Raw genomic sequence first — 24,004 nt, 5'->3', positions numbered from 1 at the left:
AAAAAAAAAAAAAAAATGTGAAATAAACGCTTTTGCTTCAGTCATTTATGCGAAAACCGATTTTTATATAATGTTTAATGATAAATTTAATGACAGTGAACTAAGTTTACCTGATGATGATGATGGCAGTATTGATAAATTCTTTTACGCTATCATCCATTTCCCTCAACTTGATTACAATCGTTTAATTTTTAAAAAGGAATAATTCAAAAGAATTTTATAAAATCAATTGTTATGCAGATTTGAAGTTTGTTCTGAACACAAACTTTAAAATCACTAATGAAGTTAATTTCAGTAAAGCATATAAAGCGTATAAATTATGTCAGTTCGTATCTTTTTTTTTTGCACCATAGTATATGTGGTAGAAAATTCTTGAAATTAATATGTCTATTAAATTTTAATTTTGCCTTTAAAAAAGTAATTGTTAAATACTATGTACTTTTGTAAAAATGATTGTGCATGGTAATTTCAAATCAAGTTTTAAATTAATCGAGTATGGTCATAAAGTAAGTAACTATTGAGAAATAAATCAAGTAATAAGTAAAAAAGTTTATAAAACGATCGGAAAGTAGGAATTATTGCCCTGCAAACAATCAATTATTAGATTAATAATTTAAAAAAAAAAAGAAAAAAATTAAAAAAGCCCCTTCAATGTTTACGAAAGATACATTTTTTTTATTTGCAATTTACAATGCGAAAAACGTACACGTGTGAAAAAACTAAGGAAATCAAATCTATCAAATCTGTTTGTTGCGTAATTGTCGTAGCGCGTCGGTGTTTGCTTTTTGTTATATCAATTCTCTTTTACTTTATCATAAACTATACTTTAGATTGCTCTGAAATATTTTTTTACTTTCTCTTTTGTTTAACCTTTATTTTTAATGAATGAACTAAATTTATATCCTCTTTCTATATCTTTAAAGAAATTCTAATTTAAAAAAATGATCAACAATTTTTGAATTCGTTAAATTTCCAAATTATTCATTTTTCATTGTTTTTTTTTTTTATTTTTGAGCACAAAAATTTTAAACAAATACCAAAATATAATGCTGAATAATATGATTAATTGCTTCAGTTCAGTTAGTATCGAACTATTCTAGTTTACTTAATAGTAAATTCAATTTATGAAATCTTAAATTTTGCAAAATGTCTAATCATTAAGTAATCCTCAATAATCATTCATCCTTTTATAATAATTATGCTCCGTTTATTTCACATTAATACACCATAAAAACAATGTGGCATTTAAATGACAATGATGATGATGATTGATGATGGTGATGGATGGTGATGATAATGATAATGATGGCGAATCATAAAGAAAAACAAGAGATATGAAACTTCATTATCAGAATTAAATAATTAGCAGTAATTAGAAATAATGTATACGGTAATCCCGTAATATCAAATATGAAATTGACATGGATAAATTGCATGGAAAATCATGTGATATTAAAAAAAAAACGAAAAAAGTGAACCCTGAATTCATTTTGTATAATAACCTGCGTAAGTGATTATATTTATATATATATATATATATATATATATATATACATATATATACATATCAATATATAAATTGATGTAAGTACATTTGAGAAAGTGAATTATAATGAGACTGAAATTGTTAATAAGCATAAGCAAAATGAAGAAAATCAAAAGTAATTTTATTACTTTAACGAGAAAGAAAAAGAAAAGGATGAAAAAAAGCGAAATGATAAGGAGGTACATTTAAATCACAGACTTTCCTGGCGATATATAAGTGAATTAATGCTAAAGAATAATTAACATTTTGATTGAAAAAAATTTAAAAAAAAGATTGAAAAAAATTTGAAAAAGGAAAAGATTAAAATTTAACAACATATGTTGGCACAAATATGAATTAAGTAACAAATATACTTAGGTATAATAGCTATGAGGGAAATAATTTTATCATTCTATTTCATGTTTTCTGTATTGTTTAAAAAGAATTCTGTTGAATCATTTCAACAAAAAAAATTTTTTATTGTTTTAAATTTAAAAATAAAATTAATCTATTGATTGTTTTAATATACCTGCTTATGAAGTAATTTTTTTTGTTTCTAAGAAAAAAAATTGGAGCATTATTTTTTGTTATTTGAAGAGCAAAACATTATTAAACATTATAAGTGATGAAAAAAATTAACAAAAATGGTATAACACTTTATTATTTTATGATTAATTATTAAATTATTTAAAAAATTTAACACGCATAATAATAATTTAACAAAAAAAAAAAAAAAAAATGATTAGCGGAAGCTATCAAATGTTCAATAAATATTTCACACCATTCTCGTCTTCTTATTTTCACGACGATCTTTTGCTCTCCTGTAAATAAACAAATTCAAGTTGGAATTATTAGTGAAGTGTGACAATCAAAAAAAAAACTTTAGGCTCGAAATTTCTGCTTTAAATTTAAATATGTTTCTATCCAAATTAATTGAAAAAAAGTATGGATAAACTGTTCATTCCAAAAAAATGTCCAAAAAAAAAAATTAAATCCAACAAATTAGAGTGAATATTTTTTTTAAGAAAAGAGGATAAATGAAATTATCAAAATTAGAACGGATTATTGAAATTACAAGCACCAATTTCAGAAATGAATTAAAGATAACATTACGAAGTTAAAAAAAAATTTTAGCAAAAAATTAATTGTTGGGAAAAATAAAAAGTGTGGTAAAATAAAAAAGTCATCTAAATTATTTATTTAAATCACTTAAATTAAACTGTTTTTCTAATCTCAAATATATGCAACAAAATTCAAATTTTTTCATTAAATTGTTTTCAAATTAATTTTTAAAATTGGTTCATGGCAATTTTAATAATCAATCCTGATTCTGATTAATTTCATTTGGTTTCATTTTATTATATTTACATCTATTTGCATCTTTTTTCCTATCCACTCCAATTTTTTTTTTGATAATTAAATAATTTAAAAGTAATTCGAAATGTCCCTGCTCAGTCCCAACTAGATGGTATGAGTATAGAGGGATGAATTTTTTTAATACTTTCATTATTTTTTATACAAATATTGCCGACAAAGAAACAAAGTATTATTAGCATACGACGGAAGATGTATCGATAAGTATAATAGGTGCTGACCCCGTAGCAATAAGGTTAAGAGGATATCTAAGCTGGGATAATTTGATGCAAAGAATGGAGGAAGCGCAAACAATACTTACAAAGATAAATTGTATTATAGCTAATATTATTTAGAATAAATAAAAATTTGGCGCATTCTGAGCAGAAAAAAAATTAGCAATAAGTTCTTTTCTTTTTTTTTTTTTTTTTTCAGAGGAAACAAAAGATAACAGCTGATTAATTCACATGAAAATCTCAAATAACGATATTTCATTACTTATAATGATAAATTCATAAGTTTAAAAATCATCAATTCGAAAAAAAATGTTATTTTAGTTGGTTTTTTAATATTCTAAAAACAGCGAGATTTTCATTTTTTGAAAAATTTATAATTCGACAATAAAATTAATCGCTTTTGTTGAATACTTTTTCTTTGAAACAAATTCGAAGCTATTAGGCAGCAACTGTTTAGTTTAAATTTACTACCTTGGTTTATAAAGAATTTGGACATAATTATTTCGATAAAAACAATAATAATAAAATAAAAATATTATTATAATAATATAATAATAATAACAATAACAATAATGATAATATAATGATAAAATAGCAATAGTAATAATAATAATAATAATACTTGTAATAGGGTATTTATCACTTCAACATATCACATTGAAAGCTATAGTGAAATTAATAAAATTTTGAAAAAAAATTTAAAATAAAAATTATTTTATGATTGTGTATCTATAACAAGCATGAAATGGGAAGGAAAAGAGGTAATGAGGAAAACCGAAGAAATGTATTGCCTGAAATTATTTAAAGTTTCCATAGTAATTACAACAATTATCTTTCGGTCAAATACAAATCGCTTTGTAAAAGAGAGAAAAAAAAGATAGTAAAACAATTTTATAACTTTTTAAAATTTTCTTTTTTTGAGAAATATTTGATAGATTTATTTTGCCGCCAGAAATTTTTCGTTGCAATTAATAGTTTACTACGCCATAAAAACGTGCAACAGTTATTTTTCGTTCTTTTAAATTTTACTAATTATCTATCGGTTTAATAAAAGTATGCCAGAAGCGATTCAGGCATTTCAAAATGGCTTTTTCAAAAATTTCATGTTTAATTGGGATTTTGAAAAATTCGAACAAAAGAAAAAGAAGAAAAAAGAAAAGGAGAGAATATTGATCAATCATATATGTGAAGAATGTTAGAATGAAGTTTGAATGCTTGAAATTTATGAAAATATTCATATTTTTTTTAAGATATAAATGAAATCTAGCAAGTAAGCGTGAATGATTAATGATAAATTACATAAAAGAAATATTTATGAGTTAATTAATCTTGGATAATATCAAAATAAACACTTATTTGAAGTAATTATTTTTATTTCTGCAATTTCTTTTAATCAGATATCATAATTAAATGATTTTAAGTTCTAGCAATAAAGTAAAAACAAACCTTTTAAAGGACAAATGAATGCATAACATAAAGGATAAGCCAACAAAATATCCGTCAAATTAACAATTTATAAACTTGATTTGATAGTTATTTTATTAATTTCATCGATTACTTCATTTAAACTACAGTGATAATGTTAGTAATAATAATAACAACAACAGTAATAATAAAAACGATAATAATAAAATAAAGAATATGTACACTTTTTAATAAAATAAAATTCTTTTGAAAAAACTTTTTTTAACAAAAGGTTAAAATGTTCATTAAATATTGATGGAAAAAAAAAGATGAAGAAAATAGAAGAAGAAAATATCTTTTGTGTATATTTTTTTATCCTTAGATCAACTTTTTATTATACACTTCATATCTGTCTATATGCGCAACTGTCCCAAAACATAAATCAAATCTTTGTATTGCGTAATTGTCGCAACCTTTTAGCAAATGGCTCACTTTCTTCTATTCCGATATTCCACTTCCTTTTATCCAGCATTTGATTAGGTAAAAGTGAACGCGAAATTGGAAGGAAGGAAGAAGGGAGAAGAGGGAAAGTTGTGGGAGGAATAGAATTGTGATATTATCAGTGCAAACAAATTTACCTTAATGAAACATGTAATGATTCCTCATTATCTTGATTAACAAAAACACTTTGTCGGCTAAAATATTAATTGATTAATTTATAGTATTGTCAATATTTCGTTTTAAAAATTATCGGTAATTTATGGATTTGAATTTAATGAATAGATTTTGTCTTTAAATAGAAAGCGAAAATCAGCAAATATTAGAGAAAATAAATACATAACTGAATTAAATTGAATTCATTTACTTTTTCTTTTTCACTGGAAAGACAATTTAGTTTAAGTCAAAAAAGCAGGAGTATTTCTAATAATCTTTGAAACAGATAATGTGAATTTTTCACACTTAATTAATTAATTAGTTCTTCCATAACAAAAATCGTTAAACTAGAAATACAGAGCGGACTATTTTAAAAATTCTGCAATAACTTCTACAAATTCCATTTTTGATAAAGAAGATATATCCATAATTATCAATATTATTTCATTTATTATTTCTTTAATCTTTTTAGGTTATTTTTTAAAAGAATGAAAACTTATACCATCGGACTGAAATAAATAACATATCAATAAAATATATATATAAATATATATATATATTATTTTTTTAAATTATTTTTTTTTAAAAAAAATTTTAAAATTTTTTTTAAAATTATTTTCTTAAAAAAAAAAAAGAAATACAAACATATTATCATTTTTTATCACTTTTAACATAATCTTTTTTTTTTTTATCACGTGAAAACTAACCTATTTTGGAACCATATTTTAATTTGTCTTTCAGTAAGTTGCAATTCTGATGAAAGTTGTGATTTACGTTCGGAATTAATAAATTGTGATGTACGAAATTCTTTCTCCAATTCTAATCGTTGATAATCACTATATACCATACGATACTTTTCACTTGTTCGCACTCTTACATCTAAAAAATATAAATTTTTATTCCATTTTGGAATAAAGAGAAGAAAAAAAGAGAATAATTTGAACGAAATAAAATGTAAATATATTTTTGCTTTCGTTTTTGTCAAAAATTTAAATAAACTCTTTTTCGCTTTAAATTTATAAAATTGACTTTTCCCATTGTAATATTTCTTAATAAGAAAATGTTACGAATTTTTTTTCTTTTATTCTTTTTCTTCACACTAAAATTTCATATTGTCAAAGTTATCGTAATTTATACGATGGGAAAATTTCGAAATAGTTCTTCAATTGAAATTTCATAACTTTGCAGAAGTTTCCATACAATTACCTATCTATTCATGACTTTCATCCTTCTCCTTTCTTACCTGGAAACCCCGCACTACATAACAATAGTATTTGGAAAAATGATTAGTCAGGTGACCTTCAAGGATAATTCCTCCAAACAACGACATAACGCAAAAGGTGGGTTACGGTAGATTGAACAACAATTATTAATATCTCCCAATTTACTGAAAAAGTGGAATACTGTAATTCATTGATCAAACTTTTCAATACTTACCTAAATTGATAACTTACAATAAATATGCCACAATTATTTGAACTAATTTAATGTCACTCGAGCATTTAATTAATGCTCTATCTGTTTATTTTAGATAAAAAAAGGCAAAGAATCTTTATCATATTTAAAAAGTATATTGGCTTTAAAACTATGTTTTTTTTCATTTCTTCCATTTCACTAATTGATTAGAGCTAATCAAGCATTCTAAGACAAACAGTTGTTAAATGCTGAATGAAGTATTAGGCATTTACTGATAAATATACCATCAAGTAATTGGAGTTGATGATGAAGATGACACTATTTTAAGATTAAAAAAAATTTTTTTAGATTATCTTTTTTTCATAAGTAATGTTAATTATAGCAATTGTTTAAATTATTTCCATAGTACATCGTCTAAATTTTCAATTGTCATTATATCATTTTCAGCATTTGGTATCATTCCCCTGTTTTCTTCTCTCACTCTTTTCTACTCTCTATTTTATCTCACAAAGAAAAAAAAGGAAACGATCTATACGTGTGCGTATATATATACGCACGTGTATCTGAAGTTAAAGTATAAACATACATCGAAATGTCAGCTAATGCCATTGTAAATCATTCAAATAACCTTACTTTTTCATCGATGTGGAATTTTTACAACTACCGGTGTTTCTTCTGGTGCGAGAATCTATTATTATCCGCCATGCATATTTTATGATTACAATAATAATAGTTTGTTTCTGGCAATTTCTTTTTCGTTTTTCTTTTTTTTTTTTCTCATTTAACTATTGAGAAAAGAAATAGAAGATACTATAAGTTATCGATTGTCGAGTAGGGGAACGATCAGCATTGTTATAAATTAAAATAATTATTAAGTTAACAAAAAAAAACAAAATTATTACCACGTAATAATTATTGATCCTTAATTATATGTGACTAATTAACTATAATACTTTGAGCTATTAACAATATTGCTATTAATTTCTAGCTAAATTTTTTAAAAAGCGCTAATGACTAATAAATATTACAAGTATCTTGCCAGTGTGTTCACTGAAAAAGCAAAATAAAAAAGAAAATATCCGGCAAATCTTCTATTTAAGTTCATTTAGTATATTTTGAATCAATAATAAAGTTCATTTAATACATTTCATAATGATAATAGTGATAGCTTATCTTTACAAATTATTTCTACTATAACAATACTTCAGGTTACTTTTTCACTTTCTTTTTTTGTCAAAGTCAATAAGAGAAAAACAAATAAGAAAGAGATTAAAATGATTAAAACTTTTTTACCTGGCACAAATATGCAACCATATTGATGACTTGTACTTTTTATTCACATTCATCTTATTTATTATTTCTAATTAATCATTTTCTTATCTTTATGAAAATATGCAATAAAGAAAAATGACAGCTATTATAAATTTTGAATAAATTTTTAAATAATATCGGAGCAGAAAAAGAAACCATCTCTTATCAATTTATAATTTTTAAAATGTGACAAAAAAATGAAAGGAAAATTATTCTTTATGGACAGAAGAGAGAAGGAGAGGATGAAAAAAAGTGCTGAAGGTTTAATTGTATGGAAAGTCATATTGATATGATATGTCCTTATCATTTCTACTTTATTGATAACAGATATTATGCGTTTCAAAAAAGTTTTTCTTACTTTGAAACATGGAGTAATTCTATATAAATTTTTTAAATTACCATCAATTTGTTTTTTTCATGAATGATATCGTAAGTTTTATACGAAGTAATTACTAGAAAAGGGAAAAATATTAAATAAGCACAAAGAGAAAGAAATGAAGAAATACAAATTGATAAAAATGCTGAAATGCTTACTATTAGTACCGGGACCTGTACGATATGGTGGTGAAGTAGATTGCTGTTGTTGGAGGCGAATTGTCGCTGATCGTTTGCCATTTAATGATGCATAAGCAAGAGTTGGAACCTACAAAATGATGAAATATAGGTTGAGCTAATATGTGGTCTCAGTTTCTTAAGAATTGAAATTATTACAATTTCAAATGTAAAATGCAAATTTGTTTCTACTTTCAATTTTTTGGATTTCTTAACTTTACAAATGCAAAGTTATGGTGATTTAAATGATTAAATGGATGTGTAAATAATCATTAATTTGTCTAAGTTTGCATCATTTTCTTTTTTTTTTCAAATAAATTCTTTGAAAATTTACCTTCCAATGAGCAATATGTTCCGCAGCGGCAAAATGTTCATTAGCTGTTGGAGTAGTATACGGAGATGCTAGGACAGGATTTGGATAATAACAACTTCCGGTATTATCAAAGCGACTCAAGCAACAGTTACCGGATAATTGTGCCATTGAAGTAGATGGAAATGGATCAGTGGGATATGCTTCAGATGCAGACGGAGTAACTGAAGCGACTGCTGCTGCAGCTGCAGCTGGATGAATACCTGGTATCGAATAAGCAAATTCGGAAGGCCATCGAACATCGGCAGAATATTTAAGATGATCGGTTGCTGGTAAAGTTCGAAAACCACTCGAACTAACAATTCGTGGGATTTGATCATCCGAATTCGGTTGATGATAATTATGATGAAGATGATAATGATTATGATTTCCATCGGTAAGCCATTTAGGTGATGCTTGTGATGCCGTTGTTGGATAGAAATACGACGCACCAGGTAACATAGCCACACTGTTAAAATTCGGCGGTGTTGTCATACTGACAATAATAATAATAATTATTGTAATAATAACAATAAAAACAAAAAACAGCAGTACTAGTGACAATGATAACAATGATACTGACAACCAATCCTGAATGTTGATATCTTCGCTAGTAGCAGGTAACAATATCATTACTATCACTAAATTAATAATAATGATAATAGTGATAACAATAATGCTAATGCTCATAACAACAATAATAATTAATAACTAATAATAATAATAATAATAATAAAATAACAATAATAAATATTCAATAAAAATAAGAATAAGAATAATGGTAACTATGTTGTGAAATGGCATTACCGTTTGAAGCCTACCTTTTTGCTTCGTTTAAAGATTAGTCCAATATGGATGGGACCGTTTTTAAGAAGTGTACCAAAAAATTTTTTTATTTTCTGGGCGTGGCGTCATTCAATCTACCGTGTATCCTCTCTCGTACGTATATTTTTTTTTTCCTTCTTCTGCTCCTCTTCCTCTTCCTTCTCCTTTTTCTTATTCATTTACCCCACTTTTTCCGCCTTTTAGAAACATCCTAAAAAGTTATATGAAGAAGAAAATAAGACAGAAAAGGAAGAAGGTAAAGGAAAAAGGAGAAATGAGATATGTTACCAGCGGTAAATCCTTTTTAAATTAAACCAATATAATAGTTGATGGTTATTTTCTGGATAAAGTTAACCCCGAAATGTTTCAGAGAAGATTTACGATTTTGACACAACGCCACATGTGATCAACCCTACACTATTAATATATTTCTTTCACCTTTCTTTTTTTTTGATCCCTTTTTTATTTCATCATAATTATGTTACTTTAATTATTATCACCAAATTTAGTTCCATTTCATTTCTAGGAATACCGAAATGCTAAAATTGCTCTTTAATGTTAATCGTAAATTGCTACTGATAATAGATTAGGGATCTAACCAATTAATGAGTAGAAGAGAAGATTTGTATGATATGAAATGTCCATGTTGTTTTATTTATGATAAGGGAATAGTCAAGTGTGGATAATATGCATATAGATTATTGAAATTTTTATATTTATAAAATCTTCGGAATGGTTTTCTGTAAACAAAAAATTTCAGCAATTTTATATTTTCTATAGATTCATTCGATTTTCATTTCATGCAGTTTTTTAATTGACAAAAAATGTCATGTTTTATTTTGCTTTACCACTTATCCTGAAATAAACATATGATTTAACTAATGCTTGAATAAATTTTCAATGAGCTTGTTACCATGCTAATCGATTTATATATTTCGATAAAACCAGTACTTCATGATATAAAACCAATAATAATAATAAGAAGAAGATGAAGAATAGTGATAATAAATAAAATAATAATAAACCACTTTTTCTAACAACAAAAAAAAAAAAAAAAGGAATTCCGACCGATAATATTGAGATTATTGGATAAGCCAATTAGTGATGAAATTTAATGAAGCAATGTGATGAAATGATATTGTGAGTGTTCAATGACCGTAACACATATCCTTTCCGGAAAAATAAATATAAAGATAAACTAGTAACATTCCGCTCTTACACAAAAAATGACATATGGTTAACCTTTTGAGAATTTTATTACCGTATATCATCAAAGTATTTTTCTTTTTCCAAATTTCTTTTTTTTTTCTCTTTTCCTTTTTTTTGCATTAATTATTTCTAAGTAGTTTATAAAAAAAACGATGAAAAAAAAACAAAAAAACAAATTAATGATTTATTTTTATAACACTAAAAGCGTTTTTTTTTTTTGCTTCCTTCTGAAAAAAACAATAACAAAAATAAAGAAAATATAAGTGAAAATGTGATAATACCTATAATACTTAATAATTATTAGCAAAAGTTACTTAGATTAGTAAAGCAATAGTAATAATAGTAGTAGCAGTATTAGTAGCAGTAGTAGTTCTATAAGGCAAATAAAAGTAATAAAAATTCGTTACTTCACATCCTAACCAAAATAGTACAATTACTTCCTTACCTATTCTTTGCCCGATGAATAATGAGTGGAAAATAATAGATCGGTTACACTGGAACTAAATTGACCGGGGATTTTATGATCGTCTACCACCAAATGCTTTCAATAGCGTTATTGTACAATATTCTTTCATTTGAAAGAGAGAGAGGGAGGGAGAGAGAAGAAGAGAGGGAAAGAGAAAAGAAAAGGAAAATTAAAAAAAAAAAGTGTTTGTATTTTAAAAAGTTCAAAATTATTGTACGTATAGATGATAATATAAACAAATGATAAATTGATAGTAAGGGCATTTCATCGGAAGTACTTCGTATCAGTCGCTCGATAGTACTCAATGCTAATGTTTATTCACTTGATAAGAAAAATTTGAATAAAAATACTATGAAATATTTTATTAACACCAATCAACTAAGGTTTTTAATAACTTAAAAAATGATTATTTTGTGATGAAGATATTGATAATCACATAAACTTTACTACTGTTGTGTTGGTAAGAATGATATTATTATCATGACTATTGTCATTGTTATTATTTTTATTACTCTTGTTTTTACTTATTGTTACTATTTTATACTATTATTATTAATAATCAAATAATTAATTAGTGTTAAATACTTATTGGTGCTTAGACTTATAAAATATAAAAAATCATACAGTAATTTTCTTCATCATTATCTTTTCGATTTTTTTTTTCAAATAATATGACAAATTTCTTTTTCTAATCCGAACTGTTTTTTATTATCATTCAAATTCTATATGTCATTCTTTTATTGTTTTTGTTCGTAAGTGTTAACTTCTAATCAGTGCAATTTAATTATAATTTAATATAATTTAATTACTAGATTCACTCCTCTTTTCTATCGAACATTTTATTCAATTTGCCACTTTTTCAATGAGCTTTTTCATTTTTCTTAGCAATTCAGAAGTGAATATTTCAATTGTGAAATAAATAAAAGAAAAAAAATGCATTTATTGATTTATTTCGCGTTAGAGAAAAAAATAATAGAACGAAAAGTGCTAAATGTCATGAAAGCTATTAATTTAAAAGTTAGCGTTGAAAAAGTAAGAACTAAGATAATTTTAGTAAATTTTGATAATTAAATTAAAATTTTCTGTTTAAACCAAGATGAATTTCATAAACAGTAGAACACAAAAAGTGTCCTATTTTGATTATTTCAAATAAAAATTTCAAAAACCATATTATTTTGATTTATAATTGCTTTATATTTACATTAGCTTTAAATTAACTTAATTTGATTTACAATTACAATTGCATTAGCTTTAAATTAACTTAATTTAAATACAGTTATTTCAGTATCAGAAAAAAAAAAAACAAGAAAAATGGGTAAGTGAAAATTCAATTAGTTCGTAAATTTTTATAACTTCTGAAAATTCAACTAATTTTTTTTTTTTTTTTTTTCATATAGTTATAACTTCTTTGACAATACTAATTGATTCTCCCACAATTTCAAACGTTCATTCACTGGAAAATAAAATTTTTGCATTTATACTTTATAAATACATATATGGAATTGAAATGAATGAACGATAATTTCCGGTGGATTTTTCAGTTTTAAAGATGAAGGTATTATTGTTGTTGCTGGTTTGTCGGTCAGGTCATATTTTATTACCGATGTCGCCTTGAGCTGTCCTCGTGAATAATGTATTCACAACAATAAATCAACAATGCTCAATCGCATATCTTTTCACAGTTTTTGCTTCTATTACATTGTGTATAAATTATCAAAAGGATGAAGCACTCATTCATTCATCCTTATGCAAATTAAGAATGAGAATGATGCATAGTTTTCAATTAATCACTTTTGGAAACTTTTCAAAATTTGTTAAAATTTTCATACTCATTTTACAGTTATCTAACACTTATCCTTTTAATTTAACATTATATTATGCATAATGAAATGAAATATAGAAAAAAATAGAAGAAACCAAATCTTGAATTTTTGCAGTTAAAACAATTAGTTTATAGAAAAGGAAGAAAAAGGAAACTAATTAATATTAAACTTATAGAAAATTATCCGTATCATTATTAATTTTTCCAACAAAGAAAAAAAATATTGCTTGTAATGAGTTTACTTACTTATATTCATTAATATAAAATATTGCAAAATTTTTCATAGTTTTTAATGATAAGACATGTGAAATGATGTAATTTACACAAATTATTCATTTATTTCTTCAAAATAAAAAAAAAAAAGTAAAAATAAAGTATTCCAATCAAATTTTAATTCAATTATAAATTAATGATTATATTTTATAATACATTCAAACATTTATATATATATATATATATATATTGTAAAAATATATCTTTGATATGAATAATTAGTAGATGAAACGATTAGCGAATGTGAAATTTACTTTTGTTAATTTCAACTATTCTTAGATTCCGTACATGCTCGAATATTCTCCAACAACCATTGAAAGCCATCTTTGAGGCCTTCACCTGTGATTGCACATGTTGCGCAGATACGCCAATTTCGATTATTTATCGAATTTAAGCCTATATTATCGTTAATTTCCGACGTTGTCATTGCACCTTTTTCATCCATTTTATTGATAAATACGAGAAGCGGTATCTAAAAGAATAAAAGACAAAAAAAAAAATTCGTTTTCTTTCCTTTCCTTCATTTATAAAAGCAATTTGAAGTAAGCGAATTTTTCTACTGGAAATAGAAATCAACGAAATTTTTAATTTCAAATATTGCTATTATTACTTTTTTCTTACTTCTTCCCTACCTTTTCTTCTCTCTTGTCTTTTACATCTTTTAGTCATTGCAGTTATACCATAAAATTTGCACACAACATTACAAATTAGTCTTTTACTCTATATTTTATTTATTATTATTATTACTATTGTTATTATTATTAATCATTATTGTTGTAAATGGTATTATTATTGTTATAATAATTATTATTAGCACTTAATCATATTTAGTTTATTTTGATGTAATCAATGATACTATTTTTGTAACTATTATAATAAGTTTAAAAAAGAGAAGAAATGAATGGTACTGATAATGAAAATTCAGCTGAACCGAATAACTTACTTATTTTGGCGAACAGTAAGAAAGCTAACTTATTGCTTATTTTCATGCGAAGCACTCAACAGCGCTTCAAATAATGGAAAAAAAAAATAAAAAAGAATAAACCACGCAAAATTCCCTTAGCAATTCATTTTCAAATAAGAACTTAAGATTAGCAAAATTATTCACTGAAAGTGAAGATGTGCTAATGATTTCTTTGAATAGATGTGTTAATTGCAAAATAAAACGAAAGATATTATTTAATATTTAATTTTTAATAGCTGATAAGTGTTAATTAATGAAATTTCAGAAGATTTCAAAATTTTAGCTTATCATTAACTTAATTATTAACAGGAAATTCCTTCTTTTTTCTCCCAATCCAAACTGAAAATTTAGTATGGTGCGGAAAATTAACTGATGGTTACTGCTGATTAAAGAGAGCTTGAGAAACGTAAGCAATTCCCAAAGGATCAGAGTAATTGAAAAGATTTCTATAAACGTTAAAGGAATTTCAAATGCTGTTAACAGTTTTACGGCATTTGAATTATTTAAAAAAAAAAAAAAATAATTATCAAAAATGAAAAACTTTATATATTCAATTGCTATTTGAAAATTTCAAATTAAACTGTCTAAGTTTACATCTTCTTTCTAAATGTTTGCATTACCTAATGAATATATGAGTCCTTAAAAAAAAGGAAGATAAAAAAAGCAAAGATATCTTTAGTAAATTTATAAATTTTAATGTTTTTTAAAAAACCTTTTTCCGATTAAATTCTGTATGGTCCAACAGTAATCGTAATTCATCACAAATAACTGCTATCCGTAATCGATCATTGCTATCAATCACAAATACCACACCATCTACTTCTTTGTAGTAATTCTCCCATAAATTCCGGTATTTGCCTAAAAACATAAAAATATTATAAACAGTTTATTAAGTATAATTTTTCATATACAAATATTTGTAAACTGATAAGATTTTTCTGCATTTTTTTGTCACTGATTTTATAAAACCTACCATTTTTTAAATAATTTCAAACAAAGAGAAAATTACCTTGCCCAGACATATCATGCACCAAAAATGTTGTATTGTTAAAAATAAATTTCTCAGTCGTATAACCAATTGTTGGTGTAATCTGTGGCAAATTTGTTTAGTAGGTTAAAAATTAAAATGTGTTTAAATTTAGACAGTAACAATGCTAACTAAATCAATGTTATTATCGAAACAAATTTTTTCAATTCAAAATATATAGTGTTTGTTGATTATATTAAGCAGGTTTTTTGCAACCTATCAAGTTGATCATATTTTATCACATTTTTGCTTTCATTTAATTATCATTCATTCATTTATTTGTTCCATGTTTCCAAAGTTAGTTTATAGAAAATTGCATTTAAATATATTGAAAATTATAAATTAAATAACCTGAGTTACTCGATCTTCTTCCTTTTTCATCTTATTGATAATGGTTGTTTTGCCACTATTATCAAGACCAATCATTAGAATATTTACTTGTTTCCGTGAAACACCCAGAGCAATCGAAATTTGTGATAACAATCCCATTTATACAGTATAAACAATTTGATAATGAAATTGCTAAAATAATTGTATTATTTTTTTGTGTTTTTCTTCCATGAATGTGCTGAAATTTTTAATAGTGCTGTATATAAGAAATCATTTTTTATCAGATTTAAAAATTTTGATTTATAACTAAATATACTGAAATCTTGACTTAAACGATAATGAAAATATTATACAATTAAACACTCTCTAATTTTTTTTTAAATATCATTTCGAATTAATATAACTTTATCGAATCATAAAAATATTTATTAATAGTATTATACTGGACAATACTAATTCTTTAATATAAATTACAATAAGACAATATTATTCGTCTTAACAATAAGTTTTTTTAAATTGGAACAATAAAATTACTATAAATAAACGATGTCGTAATAAAGATCATCGAAGTTACAGTTTTGATATAACTATGTAATAAAAGTTCCTCTTATTATATTACCATTATATGGATTGCAAAATTTAAAGTGAAAATGAAATTTCATTAAATTATATTACACCATCAAAAATAAGATGACAGAAAGAAAAAAACGAAAAATGAAAGAAAAAGAAATTGCTGATAAGAATTTAATAATATTGCATTAAACTTCGATTTTTAAATATAAATTTATCATTTAAAGAAATACGCAAACTAATGCAATCCAATTTTGACAACATCGTTTTATGAAATACTTAAAATATTGTTGATTTATGCATGTGTGTATGTGTTGCCATGACAACTTTCTTAGCAATAAAACTTGAAATAATAAATACTAACAAATCTCATCATTTTACATTATCATTTAATGTTTTAAATCATTATTTTTCAATTGATGTGTTTGTAAAAGAAAATTATGTGTATTAATAAAAAAGATTTTTTTTAGCAAAATTAATGGAATTATTCAATGAATTATACCGTTGTAGATTTTGATTTTTTAAAAAATAAATAAAAGAAATCAAAGAATACTGAAATGGATTGTAACTTTTGATCAGTTTTGAAATATATTTGATAAGAAAATTTTTTTTTGGCATATCTACCTGATGAAAAAATTTATTTTTTGATTAATTTTGAAGTTTATTCGATAAGGAAATGATATATATTAGCTGGTAACATAATACACTACAGATGCATTTGTATATCAAATATGGAGATATACTCTTTCAATATCAGTGATAAAGAAAAATCCTGGACACTACGAGCAGATTAATCGATTGTTTTTTCCAATCTATCCATAATTTCAAATTGTCTTGAATAACAAGGCACTATTTGGCCAAAAAAAATGAGTACTATGTTAATTCTTGAAAATATTGCAATGCTATTTCATGTTAGTAATAGTGAGAGATCTTAGGATGAAAATCCTTCTTGTTTTGTATCGAAAACAGAATTGAACTTATAAATAAATCCTAAATTGATAAATCTACATTTCCCACTAACATACTATAATCAAACAAATGCCACAAAATCCTTTTATCAGTTGGCTTGCTGTAAATCTTCATATCAATTAAACTTTTATTGGATGTCATATTTATGTTACATAAAATACTTTCTAATACATAGTTATGTAAACAAATTATGCAAACTAGGTTATCTTGATAAATAACAGTATAAATAACCCGTGAAAACGAGAAAGAAATTGACTACAATGAAATTATTACAACAAAGAAAAAAAATGTACAACCTGTGTATTTTTAGGGTTAAAATTCACTGCAATTTTCCACCACTTGAAAAATTTAAACAGTGAAAAGATGCTCACTATATCTAACACTGAAGTCGATTATGACATAATGTATTTAACTTATTCATGAAATGGCATTATATTTTGACTGGTCTTACTACATTTGCTTCTAACAAAAGCCTGTTATGTATCCTTCAAACAAGATTAACCACCATACAATATATCTATAAGATATCATTGCCGTTTTTTGTTTCCTGTTGTCGTTCTTTTTGTTTTTTTTGGATTTCCACCAAACCATGAAGCCAACATTTCCGAAACATCAGGGACGTCCATCTGTGGCATAGTTTTAGTCATTTCCTAAAACCAATAAATTATTACCTTACTGCAAAAAAGGTAAAATGTAAATAGATCCGTTACTAAATCAATTGAGTTTCCATTAAAGTTTAAGATTTTTTTTTTTGAACAAACTTCATTACTCGGTCACAGGTAAAACGCACAATTGCATTTTTTTATATATTACAAAAGCATACATAATTCTTTGTTTGATGAAATTGATTATCCTTCAACAAAAAGGTATACAATGATGGATTAAGGTGGAGAAAAAAGAAGGTTAATGATTTACCTTTTTAATTTCAGGGTCATTTGCATTAACAAGCTTTGGTAATACAACAAGTAAAACAAGAGGTACAACCATCATTAAAACCATTGGATTAGTAAGTATGTCTGCTAAGTGCCATTCTTCTCGAGGCCGAAAATAGTTAATTTGGTGAACTGCATTCAAGCGCAATGGATATGGAAGTGAAGATACTAGTGATGGCTGAAATGAACTGAGCATCTAAAATTAACTGACTGGTTAGAATCACAATACCAGAAAAATTGACGCAGTGAATTCTGGTGTGTAGTGAAATGGGAAAATCATAACTAGTTAGCTTTCCCATCACAAATAGAAGCAAATAGTATACTAAAATAATGCTAAAAAACTAACCTGTAATAAATTAAGTCGTCGCGCCCTTATTTTACCTTTCGAGGTAATATCAACTCGTACTGGTTCAAAAGCATAATCGATGTTTGAAATTTCAATAATATAAGAACCTGGTGGAATACCTGAAACCACAAACGAACCATCTTTCCTGAAAATTTCTATAATTTATAATTTTATAAATATAAATCGTTTAATATGCGTAATTCCATTCCCACATTTGGGAAAACGCTCAGTCTTTCTGTACTTTTACCCAACATTCCGTAACATATCCAACATATCCGGAATTCCAACTTCCTTATACAAAATATTTTAGGAGATATCCATCCTAACTCCTCTGAACAAAATGGCTCAGAGATAAGTACAAATTATTTGAAAGTTAAGATATAAAGTTAAAATAAACTGTTTGATAACCAACCTTACAAATGCAACATGTTTAAAGTCATAATTCACTAGCACACGACTTGGACTTAGCTTGCCATTTTCAGCAGTAAATGATTCTGGGAAAATGATTTGTCCTTCGATTTTATAGGTAGCCGCAACATCGTCAACTGTCGACTCCAACGCTGATAATTTTTGCAGGACAGAGAGAAATAATGGCAATAATAAAAACCTTGTCATTACTTTCAGATAAGAAAATTTAAACTGCAAGAATTTTTAAAGGAAAATTCAAACAGTGAGAGGAAAAAACATTCAATTGCATTCAAAAAATATGATATGGTAGCTTTATGAAGCAAAAGCTTTAAAACTGACAGGAAAAAAGCATCTGATAATCGCCTTTACTGAACATTCTTAAAAGGAATCAACCATAAACAAAACTGAATAATTGTTAAATGACAGAAAAATGATCTAAAAATGAACAAATATCTTACAGCAAATTAATAGTAATAATAAATAGCAAATGAATTATGATAACAACAAAGAAGAAAACAAAAATAACAGGTAAAAGAATCACCTTTGATAAATACTAATGTGTCTATCAAAAATTTATGTCTAATGTGTAATGGACTTTATCAAACACGTATTATTATATATAACAATGGAAATGACGACTCAATCATATGAGCTCTACACAACTATCAAATTTAACACAAATTAGCTAAATAATATGGTAATATGACCAGTAGTGTCCATCTGAATGACATCTCTGTTCATATAATTCAAAAATACATCATACGAAATACTACTAAAATAATATTACTATAATCAATAGAAAGAATAAAGCTTTCCTGAAGTCTTGTTTGAAATCTTTACCGAACAATTCAATAATTCACCCAGTTGATGACTACATAACATAGGATGCAACATTTCGAAACATGACAATATATATTAAAGATGTAAATCGTTATGGCACAGAAATGAACCATTGAAAATTGTCGTCACATGATAGAACACAACGATATCGATAAAAAAATGATTTACAGGTTGAAAGTGAAACTGCTTACTGCATTGTGTCCCAAAATTAAAATATGGAAATATGAGCTACAAAGTACACATGCACAAATAAATAATAAGTGAATTAATTGAAACGCTTCAAGAATTCTTCGGCAGATACTCGAGCACGAGCATTCAATGCCAATTTCATATCGCTAATTTCCTGCAAAAATTGTTCTCTTTTATATGAAACCAATCACAGTTAAACTCCAGTAGTAGAATATAATAATTTTAGTATGAGAATGATATAACAAGTCGAAAGTTTCCAAATTTAATTCACAAAACTTTTATTTGGATGATAACAGCGCTTTTATACTGAATACCTCAGCAGTTAAAATGTTAATAATTATAATGCCAAAAACCTAAAAATTAAAAAAAACTAGAATTCAAATACACGTTTTCTATTGATAGCTGATGAAAGAAAATTTTATGAGGAATTTAGGGATGACGATACAAAAATGAATCAAATTTCTCAAATTTAGCAAACAAACGTTGATAACGCAGTATAGAAAATCGACAAAAAATTGAAATTAAAGTAAAACAAATGTGGTTTTTGAAACTTTAAGCAAAATATCCCACAATTTCGGATGTGCACGACAATATAAATCATGGACGTATTGCATATATAAACACATACCTTGTCAATTTCCTGCATAAAGTGAATTAAGAAATCAACCAATTTGTGCTTATACATTATTTCCGTATGCGTTGCAGTTATCAAAAATGATATATCATAACCAGGCATTGGTTTCCTATAAAAATTAATTCTATTATATGCGAAAAAAAAAAAAAAAAAAAAAAAAAAAACGAAATAGCCGTTTTTCATAATCAGAATTTTGTTACACATATGGAATCATAACATAATAGAAAAAGTTTACTTGCAATATTACTGAGTAAATAATTTAATAGAAGTTAACCTTCTGAGTATAATAAAGTTCTCAGCCCTCTGACACATAAAACGTGTAAACTTGTGAGTTAAAATCTTTTCAATATCATCAGCTTGTTTCACGGCAATACTGACGCGCACCGAATTAATCGATGGCTCGATTAAGACACGCTCCTGCTTGTTACGTGACACAACTACTGGAGTTAACAAAAGTTCGGATGATGTACCAACTTCTACCTAAAATTATCATTTGATTTTCACTCTCTGCTGAAAACAGAGGGGAATGCATAACTAAACTGCTACAGATAGTGATAAAGTATCCATAGGAATGAAAAGATGTTTTGAATCTTACAGGATACCAATTAATGAATGCTCAAGTGTTACACATGAGTGACTTATCTAAGCATATCCTCTACATATTTTTTTGATTTGATAACTTAAATTTGATAAAAAAACCTAAACTACAGTAAATGCAGGAAGCAATGTCACCCTATGATTTGTTTAAAACACTGCAAACTGAAGTTTTCTTTTCAGGATGAAAAGAAATTCAGGATGAAAGTGTATTGAAAACTATGTTAGATACAAATTATTTACGCAAAACATTTAGGTACTTACTTCCGGTTTGTTATACCTTTCAACTACTTGCGAACTGAACTGTTCCAGACACATTGCAGCTTCTAATGTTTTCCGTACAGCCTCCAAATATGGCTGCAGCGTGGCACTCTATAAATGACTATTAATCACTCTGTTGATTTATGCTATAGTACGACTGTTAATATATCAAATGATTTGCCACTTCTACGAAAATAACTAGTTATCATCTTGAATTTAAGAGGAAAGAAGGAGTCTCATCATGGTACTAAAGACTTTAGAACTATTCTTTAATAAATGATATATATATATGTATACTGGCAATTATCTTTAACCACACATAGTTTGGTTATAGCAATAATAAACCACATAAACTGAATATCACTGCAGTAAAAGTTTATCCTTAACATCACTTTAAATCTTCAAGATAATTTATTTTGTTAAAGTTCGAATTCTTAGCAAGCATTGGCCGGATATGGCCACATAAAGTGAATGATCAACTAAACAGATGAATAAACACACAAGTACGACCAAAAATGTCCAAAAGAAATGAAACGAATAAACAAACAGACAATAAGCGAATAAATATATCAAGAACATACCATTTTTTATGGGTATATATTTCTCACTCAATTTATACGCAAGCTATAAACGTCCAAGCTCTGCAACAAATTTGAATAATATAATTGTAGAGGAAACAAAGAAAAAAAATTGATGTGAAATATTAAAATCTAAAATCCAACACAAAAATGCTACCGTCTTATGTAAATATGAAAATTTTCCTAACAATTCAACAATCATAAATTAGTAAAGCAAAGTAACCTATCACTAATTTGGATGTTTATTAGTTTAAAAAAATTCTACACAAATTTAATTTGATTCAAAAGAAAAAATACCACAAAAAATAGACTTGATTAGAATACAAGAATTATAAAACATGAAAACATGTTCACGTACGTGTACACGTAACAAATGTACAAATACTCAAATAACCAACGCTCACGAATGCACTAAAGGGAAAGAAAAAACACAGGGCATTTTTTTAGAGAAAGCCTTGCAATACAGCAGACAGGCTATAACTTCGGGAATTTATTAAAACTGTTGCAGCTTTGTTTTTGATATTACTCCAAAATTTAAACATATGATGATAATTTATAAGTAACTATTTATTAAAATATAGAATTTCTCATTATTATAACACCATTTTTAATAAATAATTTCTTCAATTGAAAAAATTAATGAAAAGTTTAAAATGAAATGTCAAGCAACACCATTAAAAGTTGCATAATCATGTAAAACAACTTCCACGCATATAAGTTATACAACACTTAAGAAATAAAAGATTCATTATGTAAAATATTCAAATAGATTTAATAAAATAATGTCAAGCAAGTATAGCACTTCAGATGCAATGGCGCAGTTGTTAATTGGTGGTGTCATTGCGCAAAGCCACTTTGTAGTTCAAATCTTTGTGCATTGATAGATACAATCTTTGAGCCAATCCTTAACATACATTTCACAACTATGGTGACAAAATGATAGGACTGAGCACATGGAGAACTGCTTCTTTTCCATATTATTCTTCTCCTTACTTGTTGATATGAATAATTGGTACCCTCACAACGCATCAATTTACGGAGCTTCCCAATTTCTTAATTTGCTTCAAAAGTCAAATTAAGATAGTAAAACATAGCTGACGTTTAAAGCTCACGGGGAAGACTGTAGTTGTTCATTGTCAATAACACATAATTGAGCTGCTTGTCTTCAATTTGTTAAAATAACGTTTTTTTTTTTTCTTTTTTTTTTTGGATAAGTACGTTGTTGCTTTTTTGGATAAGTACATTGCTATAGTTGTTGCTAAAATTGTTGCTATCTTTTACTTTTTGATAGGAAAAAGAAAAATTAAGTTAGAAGTGTGCATCAAAATAATATACAATACAATCACAGAACACCAAAGAGGCATTACTTCCGCTAAATAAAATATAATTAACCAAGTAACAAATTAATAGCATACAATACTACTACATAATTTTTACAAGATTCAATCCGAACGAATATTAAACAAAATAAATAAAAGGGAAATATGAAAAATGAACGACAATGAATAAGATCAAATTCCTCAAATATTATATTATTTTAATACTCCATCTTCTTAAGAAACAACAAATAGGTAAATCAACAGTAATAGTAAAATAAATTTTCTCCATATATTTTTATTACTATAAATATAAAAACTTTATAGCTTCTCTTCTCTATCTTTTTCACAACATTTCAAACTCGCTTATTTCTATCCTAATTAGATTCATTCCCTCATTATTTCTATTTCCTCATTATTTCTACGAAGATTTATTTTACTACTACTTTAATATTACAGATCTTAAAGAATAGAAAAAGAAAAAAAAAAAACTAAACAAGACAGGAAGACTCTACTTTTTCTTTTTCAGGGAGCTTCTGTTATAGGAGCTGCTATAACTTCAAAGTTTATATTAATTTGTCAGATTTGCGTATTGTTAACAGTCTTCAGTAAAAAAATACTAACAGCCATTTGCAGTGAAAGTTATATTTG

The 24,004-nt window shown here is 25.9% G+C and overlaps 4 protein-coding genes across 4 annotated transcripts; all 4 read right to left on the bottom strand.

Annotated features, from left to right (window-relative positions):
- Positions 1-2,300: 2,300 nt before the first annotated feature.
- On the bottom strand, positions 2,301-9,295 carry Bma-pal-1 (Uncharacterized protein; the record flags this gene model as incomplete). The annotated part of the gene is made up of 4 exons (XM_043076549.1): positions 2,301-2,346; positions 5,880-6,051; positions 8,434-8,542; positions 8,786-9,295. 4 exons carry the CDS (start codon positions 9,293-9,295, stop codon positions 2,301-2,303), a joined length of 837 nt encoding a protein of 278 aa, XP_042932483.1.
- A 4,365-nt stretch (positions 9,296-13,660) lies between these two features.
- Bma-arl-6 (small GTP-binding protein domain containing protein) lies at positions 13,661-15,875 on the bottom strand (the record flags this gene model as incomplete). The annotated part of the gene is made up of 4 exons (XM_001896728.2): positions 13,661-13,867; positions 15,072-15,217; positions 15,369-15,450; positions 15,738-15,875. 4 exons carry the CDS (start codon positions 15,873-15,875, stop codon positions 13,661-13,663), a joined length of 573 nt encoding a protein of 190 aa, XP_001896763.2.
- Positions 15,876-17,782: 1,907 nt separating this feature from the next.
- Positions 17,783-19,148, bottom strand: Bm2614 (C15orf24 protein, putative; the record flags this gene model as incomplete). Its single annotated transcript, XM_043076548.1, has 4 exons — positions 17,783-17,905; positions 18,171-18,365; positions 18,534-18,678; positions 18,946-19,148. 4 exons carry the CDS (start codon positions 19,146-19,148, stop codon positions 17,783-17,785), a joined length of 666 nt encoding a protein of 221 aa, XP_042932482.1.
- An 898-nt stretch (positions 19,149-20,046) lies between these two features.
- Positions 20,047-21,516, bottom strand: Bma-arx-6 (ARP2/3 complex 20 kDa subunit, putative; the record flags this gene model as incomplete). Its single annotated transcript, XM_001896726.2, has 4 exons — positions 20,047-20,124; positions 20,599-20,713; positions 20,879-21,084; positions 21,463-21,516. The coding sequence occupies 4 exons, from the start codon at positions 21,514-21,516 to the stop codon at positions 20,047-20,049; spliced, it is 453 nt and encodes a 150-aa protein (XP_001896761.2).
- Positions 21,517-24,004: the final 2,488 nt, after the last annotated feature.

The sequence above is a fragment of the Brugia malayi genome, assembly GCF_000002995.4.
Source record: "Brugia malayi strain FR3 genome assembly, contig: Bm_v4_Chr1_scaffold_001, whole genome shotgun sequence".
NCBI lineage: Eukaryota > Metazoa > Nematoda > Chromadorea > Rhabditida > Onchocercidae > Brugia > Brugia malayi.
The sequence above is the reverse complement of the archived record's forward strand: the minus strand, read 5'-3'. Positions and strand labels throughout refer to the sequence as shown.